Source organism: Ovis canadensis, chromosome 3 (genome assembly GCF_042477335.2).
Source record: "Ovis canadensis isolate MfBH-ARS-UI-01 breed Bighorn chromosome 3, ARS-UI_OviCan_v2, whole genome shotgun sequence".
Classification (NCBI taxonomy): domain Eukaryota; kingdom Metazoa; phylum Chordata; class Mammalia; order Artiodactyla; family Bovidae; genus Ovis; species Ovis canadensis.
The window spans coordinates 213380212-213402422 of record NC_091247.1 but is presented as its reverse complement, the minus strand read 5'-3'; the positions used below and the strand labels follow the sequence as shown (position 1 = coordinate 213402422).

At 40.2% G+C, this 22211-nt stretch overlaps 1 protein-coding gene across 1 annotated transcript; it reads left to right on the top strand.

Annotated features, from left to right (window-relative positions):
- Positions 1 to 12202: 12202 nt before the first annotated feature.
- C3AR1 (complement C3a receptor 1) lies at positions 12203 to 21717 on the top strand. The gene is made up of 2 exons (XM_069581338.1): positions 12203 to 12527; positions 18340 to 21717. Exon 2 carries the CDS (start codon positions 18351 to 18353, stop codon positions 19782 to 19784), a length of 1434 nt encoding a protein of 477 aa, XP_069437439.1. The 5' UTR covers positions 12203 to 12527; positions 18340 to 18350; the 3' UTR covers positions 19785 to 21717.
- The last annotated feature ends 494 nt before the right edge of the window (positions 21718 to 22211 follow it).

Here is a 22211-nt window from a genome sequence, read left to right as displayed (position 1 = left end):
ATCAGTCTGGAGTTGGTCAATTCCGTAAGTAAATTATGGTACATCTATCAATGAAGCACTATTTGTGTCCATCAAAAATTGCAATTAATCTGTATGTTCTTAGCTGAAAAGGTAAACTGCTAAGGGAAAACTGCAAGAAACAGAAGAAAAAGTATAATATTAGTCATTTGTATAAAACTGTGTTAAAAGTAGTTAGGTTTGATAGGCATAAGATAATTATGGAATTATAGCTGAGACACTTAACAAGTGGGAAATGAAAAAAGGGGGAAAAGGGAAATTCTTTCCCATTCTGTACCCTTCTTATAATGGTTATAATAACTTATCAAAGTAAATCAGGAACAGTTCACACAAAATTTTAAAACATAAAAGTATAACCACATATTGCTTACAGAATCATATGTACAGAGAAAAAGTATAAAAGCACACACAGAAAGAAAAATCATTACATCTGGGGAAAAAGGAAGATAAAAGATTTGGGATAGGAGTATATACATCTTTTAAAAATAAGTAAATATATCAAAATATTTAAGATCTTAATAAAGCTTATTAGTTGCAACTTGATAAAGCTGATGTTAATGATATTTTGTGTATACTCATTTGTCTGTTTTAAGTATTTCACTATAATAAAATGAAGAGTCCAAAAGGTAAAAATTAAATAATGAAGAGTTGCAGAATTACATGTATACTTTTACATGTATACATGTGCAATGTTCAAAAACACACATATACTTACACATACATAGAATAATATTGAAAAGGATATAAAACCCACATTTAATATCCTAGGTACTAAGACAGCATCTTTTGTTCTAGCACTTGGTCACTGATCCCAGTTTCTGACACAAGGGAAACTCTTGTGGTGACTCTAGGTGGGTTCTTGAACAGCTCCTGGATCAGGGCTCTGGAAAGACCAAACCATGATTCTGCCAGTGCTCAGTCTTTCCATAATGTCCAGCTCTTTGTGACCCCATGGACTGTAGCCCACCAGGCTCCTCTACCCACGGGATTCTCCAGGCAAGAATACTGGACTGAGTTGCCATGTCCTCCTCCAGGGGATCTTCCCGACCCAGGAATCAAACACAAGTTTCCTGTGCCTCCTGCATTACAGGTGGATTCTTTGCTGCTGAGTCACCAGGAAAGCCCAAACCATGATGAGAAGCTTGGAATTTTCAGCCCCACCCTGCACACTCTTGAAAAGGGAAAATGGCTAGAAATAGTTGATAATTGAACATGCCTGTGTGATGAGGCCTCCAAAAAATAGCAATAACATGGGGTTGAGAGGATTTTCAGGTTAGTGAACACATCCATGTACTGAAAGGGTAACACACCCCAAGTCTACTGGAGACAGAAGCTCCTGCACTCAGGACCCTCCGAGACCTCACCTTATGGATCCCTTCATCTAGCTGTTCATCTGTGTCCTTTATCATGTCCTTTAACAAACTGCTAAACATAAATATTTTTCCCCAGGGGCTTCCCAGGTGGCACTACTACTAAAGAACCTGCCTGCCCACTCAGGAGATGTAAGACATGCAGGTTCAATCCCTGGGTCGGGAAGATCCCCTGGAGAAGGAAATGGCAACCCACTGCAGTATTCTTACCTGGAGAGTCCCATGGACAGAGGAGCCTGGAGGGCTGCAGTCCATCCATTAAACAAATTACTGCCAAATAACTGTTTCCTTGAGTCTGTCAGCCACTCTAACAGATAATCGAACACAAAGGGAAGAAAATCATGAGAACCCCTAATTTGTAGCCAAGACAGCCAGAATCTGTGGGTAACATGGGGAACCTACAACTTGTGATTGGCATCCGAAGTTGGGAGCAGTCTTATGGAATTACATGCATGCTCAGTCACGTATGACCCTTTGTGACCCCATGGACTGTAGCCCACCAGGCTCTTCTGTCCATGGGATTCCCAGGCAAGAACACCAGAGTGGGTTGTCATTTCCTCCTCCAGGGGAATCTTCCCAACTCAGCGATGGACCCCAGGTGTCTTGTGTCTTCTGCATTGGCAGGTGGATTCTTTACCACTATGCCACCTGGGAAGTTCAGCCCTTAACCTATTAGAATGTGATGCTATCTATCTCCAGGTAGGTAGGGTCAGAATTGAGTTAAATTGGACAGCCAGCTGGTATTGCAGAATTATTTGATGTGGGGAAAGAACACACACACATTTGGGGACTTCCTTAGTGGTCCAGGGGTTAAAACTCCATGCTTCCACTGCAGGGGTACAGCTGGTTTGATCCCTCATCAGGTAAGTTTTTCACAGTGCAGCAAAAAAAAAAAGGGGGGGGGGAACCACCTTTGGTGACCAGAAGTGTCAAAAGTGAAATGTCCTGTGTGAAAGTAAAAGAGACATATGGGAGTTAGAGACCTGGTGTTTTCCCTGCACAGAGGGAAAAACTGGGTGGTTTTTTCAAACCAGTATCATTTTGTATCACCACCTTGCCCACATTCTAGTGGAAATAAACTGGGGAAGAAAAGGCAAAAGGAGAAAGGAAACAGAGGACATTTTCTAAATAATGCACAAGTAAGATAGATAACCTAAAACATCCATCAAAATTTACTCAAAAATTTATCTACACTTCAAACATTTATGAGAGCCATTACCCCTCAATAATCCTGAAGCCTGTCCCACCCCCACCAATTTTCTTACGGCCTCTCATTAGACTAGATGAACATGAACTAAAGCCTTATTTCTTGTCCATTTTGGGTTTCATGAAACTAAAGTCACAAAGGACGTTCAAGAAACACTCAGTTTACTTCCCTTTCAATCTCTCTTCCTTGGGTGGCTACCAACATCTAAAACAAAGCAAACTCTCATTTCCACCAACCTGATCTGTTTATTGGCTTTTGAGCAGCAAGTAACTGGACCCCACACCTTTCAGTAATAAAACTAGCAATCATGGCCAGAGCCCACAGCCACTAGCAGCTGCCAGGGTCCCCTGCCATCTTCGTTGCAGAAGCCCACCAGAGTTGTCTGTGGCTGCAGAAGTCAGAAACTAAATGATTCTTCTTTCAGTCTCTCTTTTATATTTTAATATTTTTAATGTTTATTCTATGTTATAGGTTTTGTTCTTTTATTTTACTTTTTTTCTTGGTTTTGTTCTTTTATTTTAAAAACATATTTGCACACTTTGAGCACAAATTAAATGTGCATAGATGGAGGAATGGATAAAGAAAATGTGGTACATATATACAACACACTGTATTAGTCAGCCATAAAAAAAGATAAAGTCATTGGCAGCAACATGGATGGACCTAGAGATTTTCATGCTGAGTGAAAAGTAAGTCAGACAGAGAAAGATAAATATGCTATCGCTTATATATGGAATCTAAAAATAATGGTACAGACAACTTATTTGCAAAGCCGAAAGAGACAGAGAGGTAGAGAACAAGCTTATGGGTACTAAGGGGGAAAGGGGCATGGGATAAATTGGAAGATTGGATAAAATAAATAACAAAAAAAACAATAAAAATAAATAAATAAATAAATAACTAATAAGCTACTGTATAGCACAGAGAACTCTACTAAATACTCTGTAATGACCTTTATGGGAATAGTATCTAAAAGAGAGTGAATATATGTATATGTGTAACTGATTCTCTTTGCTGTACTGCAGAAACTAACTTGACATTGTAAACCAACTACACTAAAATAAAAATTAATTTTTAAAAAATGCAATCATTCCCTTTTGTCTTCACTTCGCAAGAGCATATGAACATACCCCTCTGGCAGAGCCTATTCAGACCCTACCAAAGTGAAGGTCTAGGAAATGCAATACCCAAGCTTCTCATAGAGAAATAACAAGAAAGGATAGAAATAGGCTTGAGTATCAATAAATAAAAATCTGACACAATCCCTGTTTTACAGGCAAGGAAGTGAAAACACAGAGACTAAATAACTCCTGTGTGTTCATGCTAAGTTGCTTCAGTCGTGTCTGACTCTGTGCGACCCCGTGGACTGTAGCCTGCCAGGCTCCTCTGTCTATGGAATTCCCCAGGCAAGAATACTGGAGTGGGTTGCCATGCCCTCTTCCAGGGGATCTTCCTGACCCAGGGATCGAACTCACGTCTCTTTTGTCTCCTGCATTGACAGGTGGGTTCTTTATCACTGGGGCCACCTGGAAAGCCAGAATAACTCCTGAATAATCACACAATTAATAGGTGGCAGAACTAGGATTCAAACTCGGGCTCTGTACGTAGCTTCCCACATACACTTTTTACTCAAAGCAACCCGCTTGATTTGTATCAACCACTCGTATTGGTCTTACCTCCACCTTAATGTGTGTTTTGCCCCTGCTTGAAATGGCAGAATTATGGGTTGTTAGATGTAAAAGAAATGTTAGAGATCATTCAGTCCAATCCTTTAATTTTATATCTAAGAAAAAAAATTATAGGTCAAGAATCCAGCCCAAGGTCAAGTAGTTAAGGCTAAAACTAGAACTCACTCTGCTGATTATGCATTTACTATCCTCTTTTCTAGTTACATTTGGCTAGTGGGTCTTCCCACTGCGTATTTGTCCTTAGTCAACTGTACCACCTAAGGCAACTGGATGCAAAAATGCATTCTGTCCACTCACAGTCTGGGCCTTCCCACTCTAGTCTTGGTACATTACTTCAAGAATGTCGTTACCATCTGGTAAGGTGTCAGTTAAATGTGAGGAAATAGGAATACACATCAGACTAGGCTTTGGTTTGCCACAAGTAGCAGCTGCCTATATCAATTACAGTTATTAATTTTGCTTTTCATTTTCCCAGTTCCTCTTAGCTCCCCTCTGTTGAAATGTGGAGATTTTGGCTGTCAGAGGCAACCGCACTATTGCCTCAGGGATCTGTGGAGGAGGGGAATTGTTCAGTGTAGCATTTTCACTTTCAGAACGAAGTAACCTAGTCACTCATATGAGAGTGTGCTAGTCGCTCAGTTGTGTCTGACTCTTTGCCACACCATGGACAGTAGTCTGCCAGGCTCCTCCGTCCATAGGATTCTCCAGGCAAGAATACTGGAGTGGGTTGCCATGCCCTTCTCCAGGGCATCTTCCTGATTTAGGATCAAACCAAGTCTCCCCACATTGCAGGCAGATTCTTCACCATAAAAGTGTTTTAGTCTAACTTTAAGAAAAATCCAAACTCCAACAGTTTTTGATACCATCTTGGATTTTGAAATAACTTCAATCTGTCACTGGCATTCAGAATGCCTTTGGCATGTCAGTCTGTGATGGCAGTAAAGACCTGTTAAAACACTTGAGCTGAACTTTATTAACCAAAATGGATACCACCAGCTCTATCATGATTTCCCAAGCCAGGAATCAAACCCAAGTCTCCTGCGTCACAGACAGATTCTTTACCAACTGAGCTACGAGGGAAGCCCCTATCTTCTAAATAAAGCTTGCTTTATTTTTTTTTTTCAAAAAATGAAAAATAAATTAAACTAGAATTCAGATTCCTAATCTAGAGCATTTTTCACCTCAAGAGTTTTCTTCCATGAAAAAATTTCCAGCTAATTCTAAACTCAACCAGTCGTCATCAGTTTCATCCTTTGCTAACTAGCCGTAGCATTTGTCTACATTTTCATAGTATTTGGCATTTGGTTATTTTTAATTTAGAGTATAATTATATATGGTCTAATGGGCTTCCCACATGGCCTTAGTGGTAAAGAAATTGCTTGCCAATGCAGGAGATATATGAGACTTGGGTTCAATATCTGGGTCAGGAAGATCCCCTGGAGGAGGGCAAGGCAACCAACTTCAGTATTCTTGCCTGGAGAATCCCGTGGACAGAAGAGCCTGATGGGCTACAGTCCATGGGGTTGCAAAGAATCAAACATGACTGAATCAACTTAGCATGCACGCCTACACATATATGGTCTAATAATGAATCTAATCATTTTTCATTAAAGAGAGAAAATTTGTCATATATTTATTTTTAATTCTCTCAGACAGAGCAAGACAGAGAGTCTACAATTCTAAAACTTTTATTTTGACCAAGTGAATACAGATTTCTGTTATTGAAAATGTAGAATTAATCAGTGACTCATAAAAGGTTTTAATATGACTGTGTTGCAACATATATTCAAAATTTCAGTCTTTCCAAAACATCCGATCTCTGCTTAGAAGTTTATAATTAGATACTAAAAAGGAACAAAACAGAGGAGAATCACATACATTGTCTCCAGTTTTTCCATAGTACACCATGCAAGTGAAAGTTGATGAGTCATGTCTGACTCTCTGCAACCCCATGGACTATCCAGTCCACGTAATTCTCCAGGCCAGAATACTGAAGTGGGTAGCCTTTCCCTTCTCCAGGGGATCTTCCCACCCCAGGTCAAACCAAGGTTTCCTGCATTACAGATGGACTCTTAACCAACTGGGCTATAAGGGAAGCCCATATTACACCAGTTCAGTTCAGTTCAGTTCATTTCAGTCGCTCAGTCGTGTCTGACTCTTTGCCACCCCATGAATCATGGCACCTCAGGCCCGCCTGTCTATCACCATCTCCTGGAGTTGTCTCAAACTCACATCCATCGAGTTGGAGATGCCATCCAGCCATTTCATCCTCTGTTGTCCCCTTTTCCTCCTGCCCCCAGTTCCTCTCAGCATCAGAGTCTTTTCCAATGAGTCAACTCTTCGCATGAGGTGGCCAAAGTACTGGTTTCAGCTTTAGCATCATTACTTCCAAAGAACACCCAGGGCTGATCTCCTTTAGAATGGACTGGTTGAGTCTCCAAGGGACTCTCAAGAGTCTTCTCCAACACCACAGTTCAAAAGCATCAGTTCTTCGGTGCTCAGCTTTCTTCACAGTCCAACTCTCACATCCATACATGACCACAGGAAAAACCATAGCCTTGACTAGACGGACCTTTGTTGGCAAAGTAATGTCTCTGCTTTTGAATATGCTATCTAGGTTGGTCATAACTTTTCTTCTAATTTAATTTAATTTCATTTCTTCTTCTTTTAATTTCATGGCTGCAGTCACCATCTGCAATAATTTTGGAGCCCAAAAAGATAAAGTCTGACACTGTTTCCACTGTTTCCCCATCTATTTCCCAAGAAGTGATGGGACTGGATGCCATGATCTTCGTTTTCTGAATGTTGAGCTTCAAGCCAACTTTTTCACTCTCCTCTTTCACTTTCATCAAGAGACTTTTTAGTTCCTCTTCACTTTCTGCCATAAGGGTGGTGTCATCTGAGGTTATTGATATTTCTCCCGGCAATCTTGATTCCCACTTGTGCTTCTTCCAGCCCAGTGTTTCTCATGATGTACTCTGCATAGACGTTAAATACGCAGGGTGACAATATACAGCCCTGATGTACTCCTTTTCCTATTTGGAACCAGTCTTTTGAGGCAGGTCAGGTGGTCTGGTATTCCCATCTCTTTCAGAATTTTCCACAGTTTCTTGTGATCCACACAGTCAAAGGCTTTGGCATAGTCAATAAAGCAGAAATAAATGTTTTTCTGGAATTCTCTTGCTTTTTCAATAATCCAGCAGATGTTGGCAATTCAATCTCTGGTTCCTCTGCCTTTTCTAAAACCAGCTTGAACATCTGGAAGTTCACAGTTCACATATTGCTGAAGCCTGGCTTGGAGAATTTTGAGCATTACTTTACTAGCATGTGAGATGAGTGCAATTGTGCGGTAGTTTGAGCATTCTTTGGCATTGTCTTTCTTTGGGATTGGAATGAAAACTGACCTTTTCCAGTCCTGTGGCCACTGCTGAGTTTTCCAAATTTGCTGGCATATTGAGTGCAGCACTTTCACAGCATATTACACCATAAAATAACTAATACTTTATAAGAAGGGACAGAAACACTCCAGAAATAAAAGCCCTATTCACAAGGTCCTTTCAGTAATTTCCTTCTTGATCTGCAATCTAAGTAATACAGCTGGAAGTTCTCCAACTGGCTTTTGTTTTTAATTTTTATCTATTTGGCTGCTCTGAGTCTTAGTTGTGACACGTGGTACCATCAATCTTCCTTACAATATGCAAACTCTTAGTTGTGGCATATGGGATCTACTTCCCTGACCCAGGTCCCCTGCATTGGGAAAGAGAAGTCTTAGCCACTGGACCACCAGGGAAGTCCCTCCAACTGGTTTTAATTGCTGTATAATCTTTTGAGAAAAAGGAATCAGTAAAACTGGATCCACACCAGAACAAACTTTAAAGACCCGAATTAATTTTTGGATTATATATTCAAAAGCCAGCATCCTTTTCAACTAAACATTAATTTTTCATTTATTCCTTTATTGGTTCTCCAGACACAGGTTCTTCCAAGCATGGCAGCAGGCACTGGAGATAGGAGCAAACTCTTGGTCTACCGGGGTACAGAAATAAATTCTTTTACAGCACTATTATGTACATATGTATGCATGTACTCAGTCACTCAGTTGAGTCCAACTCTTTGCAATCTCATGTACTGTAACACTCCAGGGGATTTTCCAGGCAAGAATACTGGAGTGGGTTGCCATTTTCTACTCCAAGGGATACTCCCAACCCAGGGATAAATTATTATGTAGCACTATTAGTATCTGTCAAATTTCTCCCCGTTGTTAAAGCTCAGCTCTTCAGTGCATTATCTTCCTGTTTGCTTCAGTGAGAATTAGTTGTTCCCTCTTCCTGTTTCCAGGGTTACTCTGCTAACAGCCCTTACTGTATTATTATACACAGCTGTTTGTTTTTTCAATCTCCCACAGTGTAAACTACATGGATGTTTTATAGTAAGAGCAGAATACTTGTTATGGTACTGAACTTATTGAAAAGGCCCTACTTTTGCAAGGGGAATAGTTACCCCCTCCACTGTTGGTGGACATATAATCTGGTAGAGTCTCCTTAGTGGGAAATGACATAGCTTTCAAAACTGTGCATCAGTTCAGTTCAGTTCAGTCGCTCAGTCGTGTCTGACTCTTTGCAGTCCCGTGAACCACAGCATGCCAGGCCTCCCTGTCCATCACCAGCTCCCAGAGTCCACCCAAACCCATGTCCATTGAGTTGGTGATGCCATCCAACCATCTTATCCTCTGTCATCCCCTTCTCCTCTTGTCCTCAATCTTTCCCAGTATCAGGGTCTTTTCAAATGAGTCAGCTCTTCGCATCAGGTGGCCAAAGTATTGGAGTTTCAGCTTCAATATCAGGCCTTCCAGTGAACGCCCAGGACTGATTTCCCTTTGGATGGACTGGTTAGATCTCCTTGCAGTTCAAGGGACTCTCAAGAGTCTTCTCCAACACCACAGTTCAAAAGCATCAATTCTTTGGCGCTCAGCTTTCTTTATAGTCCAACTCTCACATCCATATATGACCACTGGAAAAATCATAGCTTTGACTAGACCGACCTTGGTTGACAAAGTAATGTCTCTGTTTTTTAATATGCTGCACATACATAAATTTAGCAAATACAATTCTAGGAAACTATTCTATGGAAATATTCCAAGATATGTAAAATATAAGACTACTCATTGAGGCATTGTTTATAACTGCTTAAAATTGGATAAAAATAGAATATCCACAAAGGGGAATAATTGACTAAGTGGTATAATACAAAATAACTTTAAAAGTATGATGTGAACTAATAGGTCCTGATATTAAAAGATAAGTGACTTCCCAGGTGACTCAGTGGTAAAGAATCCACCTGCCAGTGCAGGAGACACAAGAGACGTGGGTTTGATCCCTGAGTCAGGAAAATCCCCTGGACGAGAAAATGGCAACCCACTAGAATACTAGTTCTAGTATTCTTGCCTGGAGAATTCCATTGACACAGGAGTCTGGTGGGCTACAGTCTATGGAGTCGAGAAGAATCAGACACACATGACGGAGCGACTGAACACGTTCACACACTGCTCTTCTAATTAAATAATAACAATAGAAAAAAATAAATACATAAGTAAAACTCAACTCTTGGCATTTTTCTTGGGTCTTTCTGCCTCAAAAATATTCCATGGAGATTTGGCTGCAAACAAGGGGGGATGTAGATGTTACTGTTTGTACAATAAGTTGATTCATATAAACTGAAAACTTTATTTCACATGTTTATATGTAAAAGGATAGTGTGAGTGGAAATTGCATTCAAGGTCTACTTTAAGGAGAAATCACTGACCAAGGTCCCTCTTCTGCACTTCTTCCTGATGAAACTAATTAATCCAGGGAATTAGTTAATCCAAGTAATTAATTAACTAATTTAATTTAATTAACTAGATTGCTGTCTGTTTTCCAATGTTTGAGTCTCTCACCCACACACCAGACTCTGACTATGCTGCATTTATTTATTTATTTATTTTTACAGTAACAATCAAGAATGCAAGGAGATCAAACCAATCAATCCTAAAAGAAATCAACCATGAATATTCACTGGAAGGACTGATGCTGAAGCTGAAGCTCCAATACTTTGGCCACCTGATGCAAACAGCCGAGTCACTGGAAAAGACCCTGATGGGAAAGTTTGAAGGCAGGAAGGCAGGAAGAGAAGGAGGCAACAGAGGGTGAGATGGTTGGATGGCATCACTGACTCAATGGACTTGATTTGAGCAAACCCCGGGAGACAGGGAAGCCTGGCATGCTGCATTCTGTGGCGTCTCAGAATCAGACACAATTTAGCGACTGAACAACAATCAAGAACGACAATTTTATAAATCACAGCAATATAGCTTATACACATAAAAACTTGAAGTTGATATGTGGAGGAAGAATATAATTCTAATTACCTCAAATTTTCAAAGCAAGATGACTCAGTTCAGTTCAGTTCAGTTGCTCAGTCGTGTCTGACTCTTTGTGACCCCATGGACCACAGCATACCAGGACTCCCTGTCCATCACCAGCTCCCAGAGTTTACCCAAACTCACGTCCATTGAGTCGGTGATGCCATCCAACCATCTCATTCTCTGTCATCCACTTCTCCTCCTGCCCTCTATCTTTCCCAGCTTCAGGGTCTTTTCAAATGAATAAGCTCTTCACATCAGGTGGCCAAAATATTGGAGTTTCAGCTTTAACATCAGTCCTTCCAATGAACACCCAGAACTGATCTCCTTTAGGATGGACTAGTTGGATCTCCTTGCAGTCCAAGGGACTCTCAAGAGTCTTCTCCAACACCACAGTTCAAAAGCATCAATTCTTCAGTGCTCATCTTTCTTTATGGACAGAGAAGCATGGTGGGCTGCAGTCCATGGGGTCATTAAGAGTCAGGCACAACTGAATGACTTCACTTTCACTTTTCATTTTCATGCATTGAAGAAGGAAACGGCAACCCACTCCAATGTTCTTGCCTGGAGAATTCCAGGGGCGGGAGAGCCTGGTGGGCTGCCGTCTGTGGGGTCGCACAGAGTCGGACATGACTGAAGTGACTTAGCAGCAGCAGCACATCCATACATGACCATTGGAGAAACCATAGCCTTGACTAGACGGAGCTTTGTTGGCCAAGTAATGTCTCTGCTTTTTAATATGCTGTCTAGGTTGATCATAACTTTTCTTCCAAGGAGTAAGCACAATTTAATTTCATGGCTGTAGTCACCATCTGCAGTGATTTTGGAGCCCAAAAAGATAAAGTCGGCCACTGTTTCCACTGTTTCCACTGTTTCCCCATCTATTTGCCATGAAGTGATGGGGCTAGATGCCACTATGTGCCATTTAAACATTCCAAACAGCTTGTCACTAGGAATTCCCTGGTGGCTCAGTAGTTAAGACTTGGAGCTTCCACTACAGGGGTCACAGGTTCAGTTCCTGGTTGGGGTGCTAAGAGCTCACATGCCACAGTGCAGTCAAATAAATAAGGAAAACAGTTTGTCACCTCTTTTGAGAGAAGTCCCATAAATCTTGAAGGACCTTCCCAGATCTTAATTCTACTTTCCTAGATTGCCCCAGGCTAAATACACCACTGTTATTTTCTACTATTCAGTATTTTACTTCTGCTGCTACTTCTATCATTATGGTCTGGATTGTTATTACAGCATTTGTTGTTGTTGTTGTATAGGTGCATATTCACACCAGATTGTGACTCTCTAGAAATAAGAATATAGTTTTTTGCATGATACAAAAAACTCTGATTCTTGCATGATACATTCCTTGACACATACTAAGCGTATAAGAGATGTTGGTTGAGATTTATTACATGGGGTTGTGAGGGTCATTCCCCCTAGTTACTCCTCACCCACATTCATATACCACTGGAGCATTTTCTAAAACAAAACAAAAAAGCAAAACCCTATCAAGTGGGAAGTTCATGTACAAAAGTGCTTTCTTCAACCATACTCTGTACTGCTGAAAACTTCTGAGAACCATGCTCTTCCGCTTCTATTTTTTAACGTTTCCTATCTGAGACATTCAGAAGTGACTCACTTTGAAACTCTTCCTGTGGAGTCAGATAGTAGTGGAAAGTGTTGGGTTTGGTTTATCATCAGAAACGAAGAGAGAGAGGAAAGAGGAGGCGCTCATCAAAGTTCCTAACTGTACTTCAGGACCTGACTGTGGTCAAGGGCGGGGACCAGACAGGACAAGTGGGGACCTCCAGACCTGTGCAGAAGCCTTCAGCTATTGTCTCGGGTTTTTGGTAAGGAAACCTAGATGCACCTGATGACTTATGCCCAGCTTGTTCTCTTCATTGTAGATAATGGTTTGAAGGTCATTATTTTCTATTTCCCCTTCTTTCCCCAACTGTTATTTCTTTTGCTTTATTCCCATGTCCACCTTTTTCATTTTCTAACTATTCCATGTTCTATTTATCTTCGCTGTTTACATTTCATTCTGAAACTAATATTGAATTTTTACATCATTTTCCCCTCACTTAAATTGGCTGTTTCTCCTTCTGATCTTTGATTCCAGCTTTTCCCAATAGTTCCATTTTCCAAATCAGTGATTATCTATTTTTCTTAATATATATATTTTTTCTATTTCATTTCGCTCTTTTTCTCTTTTATTTTTTTCCTCATTCTTTATTGCTACTGATTCTGTCATCCTGTTATTAGTATTTGATTCTGGTATCTACTTTTCTTTCCCTATTATAGCTGAATTTTAGTTTCAGGATATTACTTATCTTTTTAATTCTGATTGGTCAATTCAGTATTGAAAATTTAAAAATATATATAGAGTTACTTTTCAACCAAAACCAATTCAGTATTAAAAACTTTAAAAAAATAGATACAGAGGTAATTTTCAACCAAACACTTGGAGAAATATAAAAAGTTACCTTGAACTGAAAGATTTTTAAGATTCTGATTCAGATACACTTTCATTTCAAAATGTGATATTTAAAGTATAGCTCATGCCAGATGATTCAGTTTCTTTACATTGGAATTTTTCTCTTTTCAATCTTTATTATTTCCTTATTATTCTTTATTACTGTGCTGCTCTTGATGCCTTTCTCTGTTAGCAATACCAAAGGCTTTTCTGTTATGTGATTATTTGTAGTCAAAAGAGTTTTGGCCTGATAATAATTGGACCTAGGATTTGAGATCACTCTTAGTTGTGACTATGTAAAAGCCCCCTAATTTGTTGAGTTTCAGTGTCGAAAACTACAAAATAAACATAGAAACAGGAAGAAATAATTGCTAACTTTCTTTTCAGCCCTTGAATTCTGTGACTCTCTCCATCTCTCTGTATTTTATGAATCGACGCGTGAATATGTGTGTAGGACAGGTGATCAAGGTAGCTGCCGTGCACAACAGCAAAGGAAGAGAGCCTGACAGGACTCGAGTATTAGAATAAGCAAGGCTACAGAATGGACAATGAGAAGCACTTCTTCTTTTTTGTTATTTTGTTTTCTTGTTATTTTAACTTCTGCTAATCCCGATGCTAGCATTTAGTCAACTCAGCAGAACAAGTCATATGGTATTCTGGGTTTCTACCAAAGGAAACATAAAATGCTGTTATAGCCAATAAGAATTGGGAACTAGAAAACAAAAGAAGGAAGTTAGAAGAGATAGCATCCTTACTGAATTAACCGAATAAGAATTTAAAGTTTTAATTTAATAGAAAAAGAAAAGAAACCCCAAGTATGAGCATCCATCCATTCAAGTAACCTTTAATCCTTACGTCTTACAAAGCATTGTGCTAAATTCTGTGGAGCAAGCATTTAGAAATAAGATATTTGTTTACCATTATGAAACTTAAGACTAGAATAATAGACAAGACAGCCATGAAAATAATTGCAATGCAGAACAAAATGCACCATTGCACGGAGAATACAAAAAATGGTTCAAACCCCACTATACACACACAAAATTTAGGAGGCTGAAGAAGTAAATTATGATTGGGATTATAAGAGAGGCTTCAAGGAAAATATATTTGAACTTGATCTTGAAGAATGACTAGGATTTCAGCATAACTAGGATTTCAACAGATAGTGATTAAGAATGGAGGAAAGAGGAGGTTAAGGCAGAGAACATCATTCCAGACCAAAGTAAACAGCAGTCGCCAAGGAGTAGAAAATGGCATTGACTTGGAATAGTGAATTGTTCAGGAAAGCTACAAAGTAAGGTATGTTTATGGGAATGTTAAAAATTACAGTTATTTCCCTGGCAGTCCAGTGGTTAAGAACCTGCCTTCCAATGCAGGGTAGGTGGGTTTAATCCCTGGTCTCGAAACTAAGATCCCACATGCCACAGGGCAGCTAAGCCCATGAGCCACAACCAGCGAGCCCACATGACTCAGCGAAGACCCAGCACAGCCAAAAAAAAGAAAGAAAGAAAGAAAAGAAAATTAGGTAAGTGTTATATCATAGAGGCCAACAGAAATAGAGTGACAAGAAGCCAGTGTAAAATAATAGGGATATTGTGGAGGATAAAGATAAAGGAAAAGATGCTTGTATTTGTTCTCTAGAGGCAGTTTTAGCAGAGTGATGGGATAGAAGACTAATTACAAAGGGTTAAGAAGTAGCTGGTGAGAACAACAGACCCCCCAAACAAGCCAGTATTCTTGAAAAAGAAAAGCTGCTAATTTAAAAGACTTAAGAAATATCCTGATGCAAAGTGGGATCCTTAACTGGATACAACTGTTGACAAATCAGCTATAAGGGATATTTTGAGGATGAGGGGGGAGGATAAAGTCTGAATATTCATCAAGGTAAGTCTTACTGTAAATATGGAGACTGCTAAATGATAAAAGTGATCAAAGAAAGCAGTTTATATAAAACAATATGCATTTACACCCAAGTTCATAGCAACAACATCCACAATAGCTAAAATGTGGAAGTAACTCCAATGTCCATCGACAGATGAGTGGATAAATAAAATGTGGTACACACATACAGTGGAATATTATTGTCTTAAAAAAGAAGAGAATTCTGACACACACTACAACATGTATGAACCTTGAGGACATTTTGCCAAGTGAAATAAGCCAGTCACAGACAAATGCTGTAGGATTCCATCTATACAGGGGATCTAGAGTTATCAGTCCTGAAAGATGATGCTGTGAAAGTGCTGCACTCAATATGCCAGCAAATTTGGAAAACTCAGCAGTGGCCGCAGGACTGGAAAAGGTCAGTTTTCATTCCAATTTCAAACAAGGGCAATGCCAAAGAATGTTCAGGCTACAGCACAATTGTATTCATTCTACACGCTTGCAAAGTAATGCTCAAAATCCTTCAAGCTAGGCTTCAACAGTATGTGAACTGAGAACTTCCAGGTGTTCAAGCTGGATTTAGAAAAGGCAGAGGAACCAGAGATCAAATTGCCAACATCTGTTAGATCATATAAAATGCAAGAGAATTCCAGAAAAACATCTACTTCTGCTTTATTGACTATGCCAAAGCCTTTGACTGTGGATCACAAGAAACTGTGGAAAATTCTTCAAGAGATGGGACTACCAGACCACATTACCTGCCTCCTGTATGCAGGTCAAGAAGCAGCAGTTAGAACTGGACATGGAACAACAGACTGGTTCCAAATTGGCAACGGAGTACCTCAAAGCTGTGTATTGCCACACTGCTTATTTAACTTATATGCAGAGTACATCATGAGAAATGCTGGGCTGGGTGAAGCACAAGCTGGAATCAGAAATGCTGGGAGAAATATCAATAACTCCAGATATGAGGATGATATCACCTTTATGGCAGAAAACAAAGAGGAACTAACGCACCTCTTAATGAAAATGAAAGAGGAAAGTGAAAAAGCTGGCCTAAAACTCAGCTTTCAAAAAAATGAAGATTATGACATCCGATTCCATCACATCTTGCAAATAGATGGGAAAATAATGGAAGCAGTGACAGACTTTATTTTCTTGGGTTTCAAAATCACTTCAGACAGTGACTGCAGCCATGAAATTAAAGGATGCTTGCTATGACCAACCTAGACAGCATATTAAAAAGCAGAGACATTACTTTGCTGACAAAGGTCCATGTAGTCAAAACTATGGTTTTTCTCGTAGTCATTGTATGGATGTGAGAGTTTTGAACCATAGAGAAAACTGAGCACCAAAGAATTGATGCTTTTGAACTGTGGTGTTGGAGAAGACTCTTGAGAATCCCTTGGACTGCAAGGAGATCAAACCAGTCAATCCAAAATGAAATCAATCCTGAATATTCATTGGAAGGACTGATGCTGAAGCTGAAGCTCCAATACTTTGGCCACCTGATGCAAAGAGCTGATTCACTGGAAAAGACCCTGATGCTGGGAAAAATTGAAGGCAGGAGGAGAAGGAGACGACAGGGGATTAGAAGGTTGGATGGCATTACCAACTCAATGGACATGAGTTTGAGCAGGCTCTGGGAGATGGTGATGGACAGGGAGGCCTGGCGTGCTGCAGTCCATGGGGTTGCAAAGAGCTGCACAGGACTGAGCGACTGAACAACTAAGAGTGGTCAAACGCACAGAAACCAAAAGGAGGCTGGTGATTGCCATGGACTTCGGGGAAAGGGAAGTGAGGAGCTGTTTCTTAAAAGATAGAGATTTTCAGCTTTACAAGATGAAAAATTTCTAGAAATTGACTGTACAATAATGTAAAAAAAAACACTACTGAGTTATATCCTTAAAAATGGTTAAGATGGTAAATTTTGTTACATGTGGTGGTGGTGGTTTAGTGGCTCGGTCATGTCTGACTCACTGCAAGCCAACTGTAACCCTCCAGGCTCCTCTGTCCATGGGATTCTCCAGGCAAGAATACTGGAGTGGGTTGCCATTCCCTTCTCCAGGGGAACCTTCCTGACCCAGTGATCGAATTCACATCCCCTGCATTGCAGACTGATTCTTTACCAACTGAGCCATTGTATTTCAACACAATTAAAACAATTTAAATACCAGTATGCACAGTGTAATCGAATTTCATTAAATTTTTCTTAATAAAAAATATATATACATATAGTACACATATATGAATGTGAATAAAGATCCAGAAAAATGTCAATTAAGATACTAAAAGTGTGGGAACTCCCTGGTGGTCCAGTGGATAAGACTTTGCCCTCCCAATGCAGGGGGCAGGGGTTCAACTCCTGGTCAGGGAACTAGATCCCACAGGCTGCAACTAAAGATCCCACATGCAACTAAGACCTGACATAGCCAAATAAATAAAAATATTTTTTAAAGATATTTGAGAGTAATCAGTGACTAGTGGTATATAATATTTTTATTTTCTTATTTTTGCTTGTTTATGTTTTCTAATTTTTTTCATGAATGATTTCTGTTTGTGTAATAATCAAGCTATTTTACCCAAGCTATATTCATTAAAAACAAATAAGAAAGCAATGATGGGTGGTAAGGAAATCAAGGGCTTCCCAGGCGGCGCTAGTGGTAAAGAACCCACCTGCCTATGCAGGAGACTTAAGGACAAGGGTTTGATTCTTGGGTCGGGAAGATTCCCGGGAGGAAGGCATGACAATCTGGAGGACATGACAACCCAATCCAATATTCTTCAGTGGAGAATCCCATGGACAGATGAAGCCTGGAGGGCTAACAGTCCATAGGGTCGCAAAGAGTCAGGCACAACTGAAGCGTCTTAGTACAGCACATAGTTGATTTACCATGTTGTGTTAATTTCTGCTGTAAAGCAAAGTGACTCAGTTATACACTTGCATTTTATTTTTCATATTCTGTTCCATTATGGTTTATCACAGGATATTGGATACAGTTCCATGTGCTATACAGTAGGACCTTGTTGTTTAACTATCCTATATATACTGGTTTGCATCTGCTAATCCCAAACTCCCAATACTCCCCTTTCCCTTGGCAACCACAGTCTGTTCTCTACGTCAGTACAGTAGATTTTACATTGTCTTTCAGAGTATGTTTTTGAGTAATTCAAAAGTTAAGTGAAGTTAAGGAATATAAAATAAACCAGTGTTAGGGTCTTTGTGGCTCTCCATCTTCAAGTTAGAATTCTACGAATATGCTTTTTTTTTAGTTTTAATATTTTTGTTTATATTTTTACAGAAGTTTGAGCAATGGAGTCTTTCTCTGCTGAGACCAATTCAACTGACCTACACTCACAGGCCTGGGATGAACCCCACGCAATTCTCTCCATGGTCATCCTCAGCGTCACTTTCCTACTGGGGTTGCCAGGCAATGGGCTGGTACTGTGGGTGGCTGGCCTAAAGATGCAACGGACAGTGAACACAGTTTGGTTTCTCCATCTCACCCTGGCTGACTTCATCTGCTGCCTCTCCCTGCCCTTCTCCCTGGTCCACTTGGTTCTCCAAGGATGCTGGCCCTATGGCTGGTTCCTATGCAAGCTCATCCCCTCCATCATCGTCCTTAACATGTTTGCCAGTGTCTTCTTGCTGACCGCCATTAGCCTGGACCGCTGTCTGTTGGTACTCAGGCCAATCTGGTGCCAGAATCATCGCAACGTGGGAACAGCCTGCACTATCTGTGGTTGTATCTGGGTGGTGGCTTTGGTAATGTGCATACCTGCGTTTGTATATCGGGAAACGTTCACTATAGACAACCAGAGTATGTGTGGCTACAATTTTGGTCACCATGGCTCATTAGATTATTCAGACTTCACCCTTGATCTACTGGAAAATGGGTCTTTTGACAGCTCCATTGCTGATCCGCTTGGAGAAATGGATGACAGGTTAGATTTCTTCTCTTTGCAAACCAAGGATCAGCCTTGGGCAGCCACCAGTGGCCTCCACTCCAAAGAATTTCAAAGAACTTCTAGAGACTCACTCCCTACGGATCCAGCTAGATTATCTGTTCAACAACCACATTATGATTTATTTCAGTCTGCTGATGGAGTCTCAGCTACACTCTCCAGTGACTTTCCCACTGAAGATCACCAAACTCACCCCTTGGAGAACTCGTATTCTTTTTTCCCTGCTGATTTAGAGTTTTTTTCTAATGCATCTGAGCTATCACAAGGTTTCCAGGATGATTATTTCAGCCAATTTGCATATGATCATCAAGTGCCAACACCCCAGGTAGCCATAACCATCAGTAGGCTAGTGGTGGGTTTCCTGTTGCCCTTTATCATCATGGTGGCCTGTTACAGCCTCATTATCTTAAAATTGCGTCGGAGCCGCTTCACCAAGTCTCGGAGCAAACTCTTAAGAGTGGCTATGGTGGTGGTGGTTGTCTTCCTTGTCTGCTGGGCTCCGTACCACATTGTTGGAGTCCTCTTATTGTTTACTGACCCAGACACTCCCTTTGGGGAATCTCTGTTGTCCTGGGACCATGTGTCTCTTGCTCTAGCATCTGCCAATAGTTGCTTCAATCCATTCCTCTATGCTCTCCTGGGAAAGGACTTTAGGAAAAAAGCAAGACAGTCCATGCAGGGAATTCTGGAGGCAGCTTTCAGTGAGGACGTGACACACTCTACCAGCTGCCCCCAAAACAAAACCTCTTTCGAAAGAAACAGTATCAGTACAGTTGTATGAAAACATGGAGCCGTTGACCTAAGCAGAGGTTCTTAGGCAAATGCAACATGTTTCTTAAAAGTCGGGAGAGATGGGGAGCAGGGGGGTTCTTGCAGAGACTGTCAAAGAATCCATCTGGAGGTTCTCAAAGCGTGGTCCCAGACTAGGGGCATGAGCATCACTTTGAAAGTTGTCAGAAGTACGAACTCTCCAGCCCCTCCCCCTGCAGGCTGGCTGAATCCGAATCTCTGGGGGTGGGGTTCCAAGAGTGTTTGCACAAGCTCTCTTGTTTCTGATGAATGCTAAACTTGGGAATCACTGTAAAGATAGTCTATTTCGATCCCAAACAAAAGCACCTGTGAGATAAATGAGAACGCAGTCTGCTTAAAAATGATGTTTAAAAAAATAATAATGTTTCCATTGTCAAATATTTCCTAAATTTCCTTCAGATTCAATTTAAAACCATTTTTTCTAGTGCTCCCTGAGTGAAAGATGATCTTTTATTCAATGGCTTTGCTGGGGTGATGGCAGTGGTGAGGGTTTTAAATGAAAAAAAAAAAAGTGCAAAAAGAAAAAGTCTGTAAAAACAAGGAACAGCTCTAAAAGGACTGTTTCTGAATAAAGCTGGTGCAACATGTGAAAAACAAACAAACAAGGCGTTATGAGACTGAGTTGGGAGCAGAGTACAATGCCAGTTGCCTGCTACTTGGAATATTTCTGGATACAGGACACAGGAATTGAGTTGCCTTCATTACAGCTGCATAAGCATCTATTGCGTACAGACTACTTAGGGCACCTAAGAACTTTCTCATGAAATGGTATATAAGTCACAGTTTGGGCAGATGGCTCCTCTGTTTGTTTGCTCTAACTGCTTATTGATAGAAGCATCTATCTTTCATTCTTTTTCTTAAGCTCCTTAATTCCCTTACTTCTCTCCTGCCTCGAAATCTTCTTCCAGGCTTTTGCCTCTAATAACCAATACTTTCATAACACACAAATGACTCGCTTGCTCTCACTACTTCCCAAGAAACTTATTTCAAACAAAAGGAGAATGAGTAGAAGATGAGGCAACTATTCTTGAATTCACTGCAGAATAGCTGAGTACCCTCTGGGCTTGTTACCCATCCAACTCCTAAAAACACGACTGTAGGTGTGTATTTTCCACACCAAAATCATCAGATGTATCTGGGGTTTTTTTTAATTAATCTTTACCAATGTAATACATGCACACAGTTTTTTAAAGAGAAACCAATGCTCATAATGAAATCTAAGAGGTTTCCTGCCCTACTCTGGCCAGCTTCTCCTTCCTCCCACTCCCAATTCCCAGAGATAACCCTTGAAACCACAATCTGAGATTTTCCTTCTGAAACTTGCCATATTTCTAAGTCATGACCTTATGATGGTAGTTTTTGTACATGATAAATGACTTTTTGTTTTGGAAGAGGAAGAATTTTTTCTAAACACCTTCATATTTTGTGTTTATGTAGCATCCCAATATCCATTAACCATCATCCTTTAATTTGTTCACAAGCACACATTTTCTCCTACTTTGTTGATCCATTCTCAACCACCCTTCTTTCATTTTTAAAAAAGCATTCTCCAACCCTATCACCTTCTCATTTTTTTCTGTATATGAAGTTTTATGCATGGATATTAAGTCTACATTTTTACGCTTGTTGGTACTACAACTTAGCCTCATCTGAGCCCAGTGATTTAACCTGAAACATAGAAAATGAGATGTTTTAGACTTGCAAAGCACTGTTCTTTGTTAAGTGGTAGAGGGGACGGTCTGGACTACAAATGAGTTATAAAGTGCTATGTGGAAAATTTTCAAATCATTAGGAATGCTCTCACTTGTGCAATAATGATATCCAAGACGATGTGATTTGTCATGCTACTTTCCAGTTTAATCTGCTCATATATTTGATGCGAATAAATGCTTTCTTTCTCCATGGTTCCTTGCAAGGTTCAGAGATTCATGGATCCTTTTAATTGTTTGACACTCAGGATATATCATAATCTCTAAACATACAGCAAATAAACCTCATAGTGGGTAGCTGTAGGCTTGCTATAATGACAATTAGCTAGTTTCCTGGAAACCCCAACATTCTCATGGGACCCTGGATAGAAGCCTCAAACTCTTAGGGCTAGTGAAGAGGATACCAGGTTGAATGATCTTGGCATAATTATCCCAAGTTGGCATACCTATTCAATAGTTCACATTTCTGGACTCCTTTTGAGAGTTCTGTTTCCCTTGGAAATGTATTCTGAAGAAATCCCTAGAATTGGAATCCCCTCATTTTCGATGTAAAACTCTGGTGAGTACCTGTAAGCTTTGCCCGAAGTCCCAGAAGGAGAGCCAAGTCCTTCTCAAATTGTAGTTATTTTTAGTCTTTAAAATACCCCAGAATGCAAGCAAGGTAGTTTAGTCCACACATCAAGCTGCAA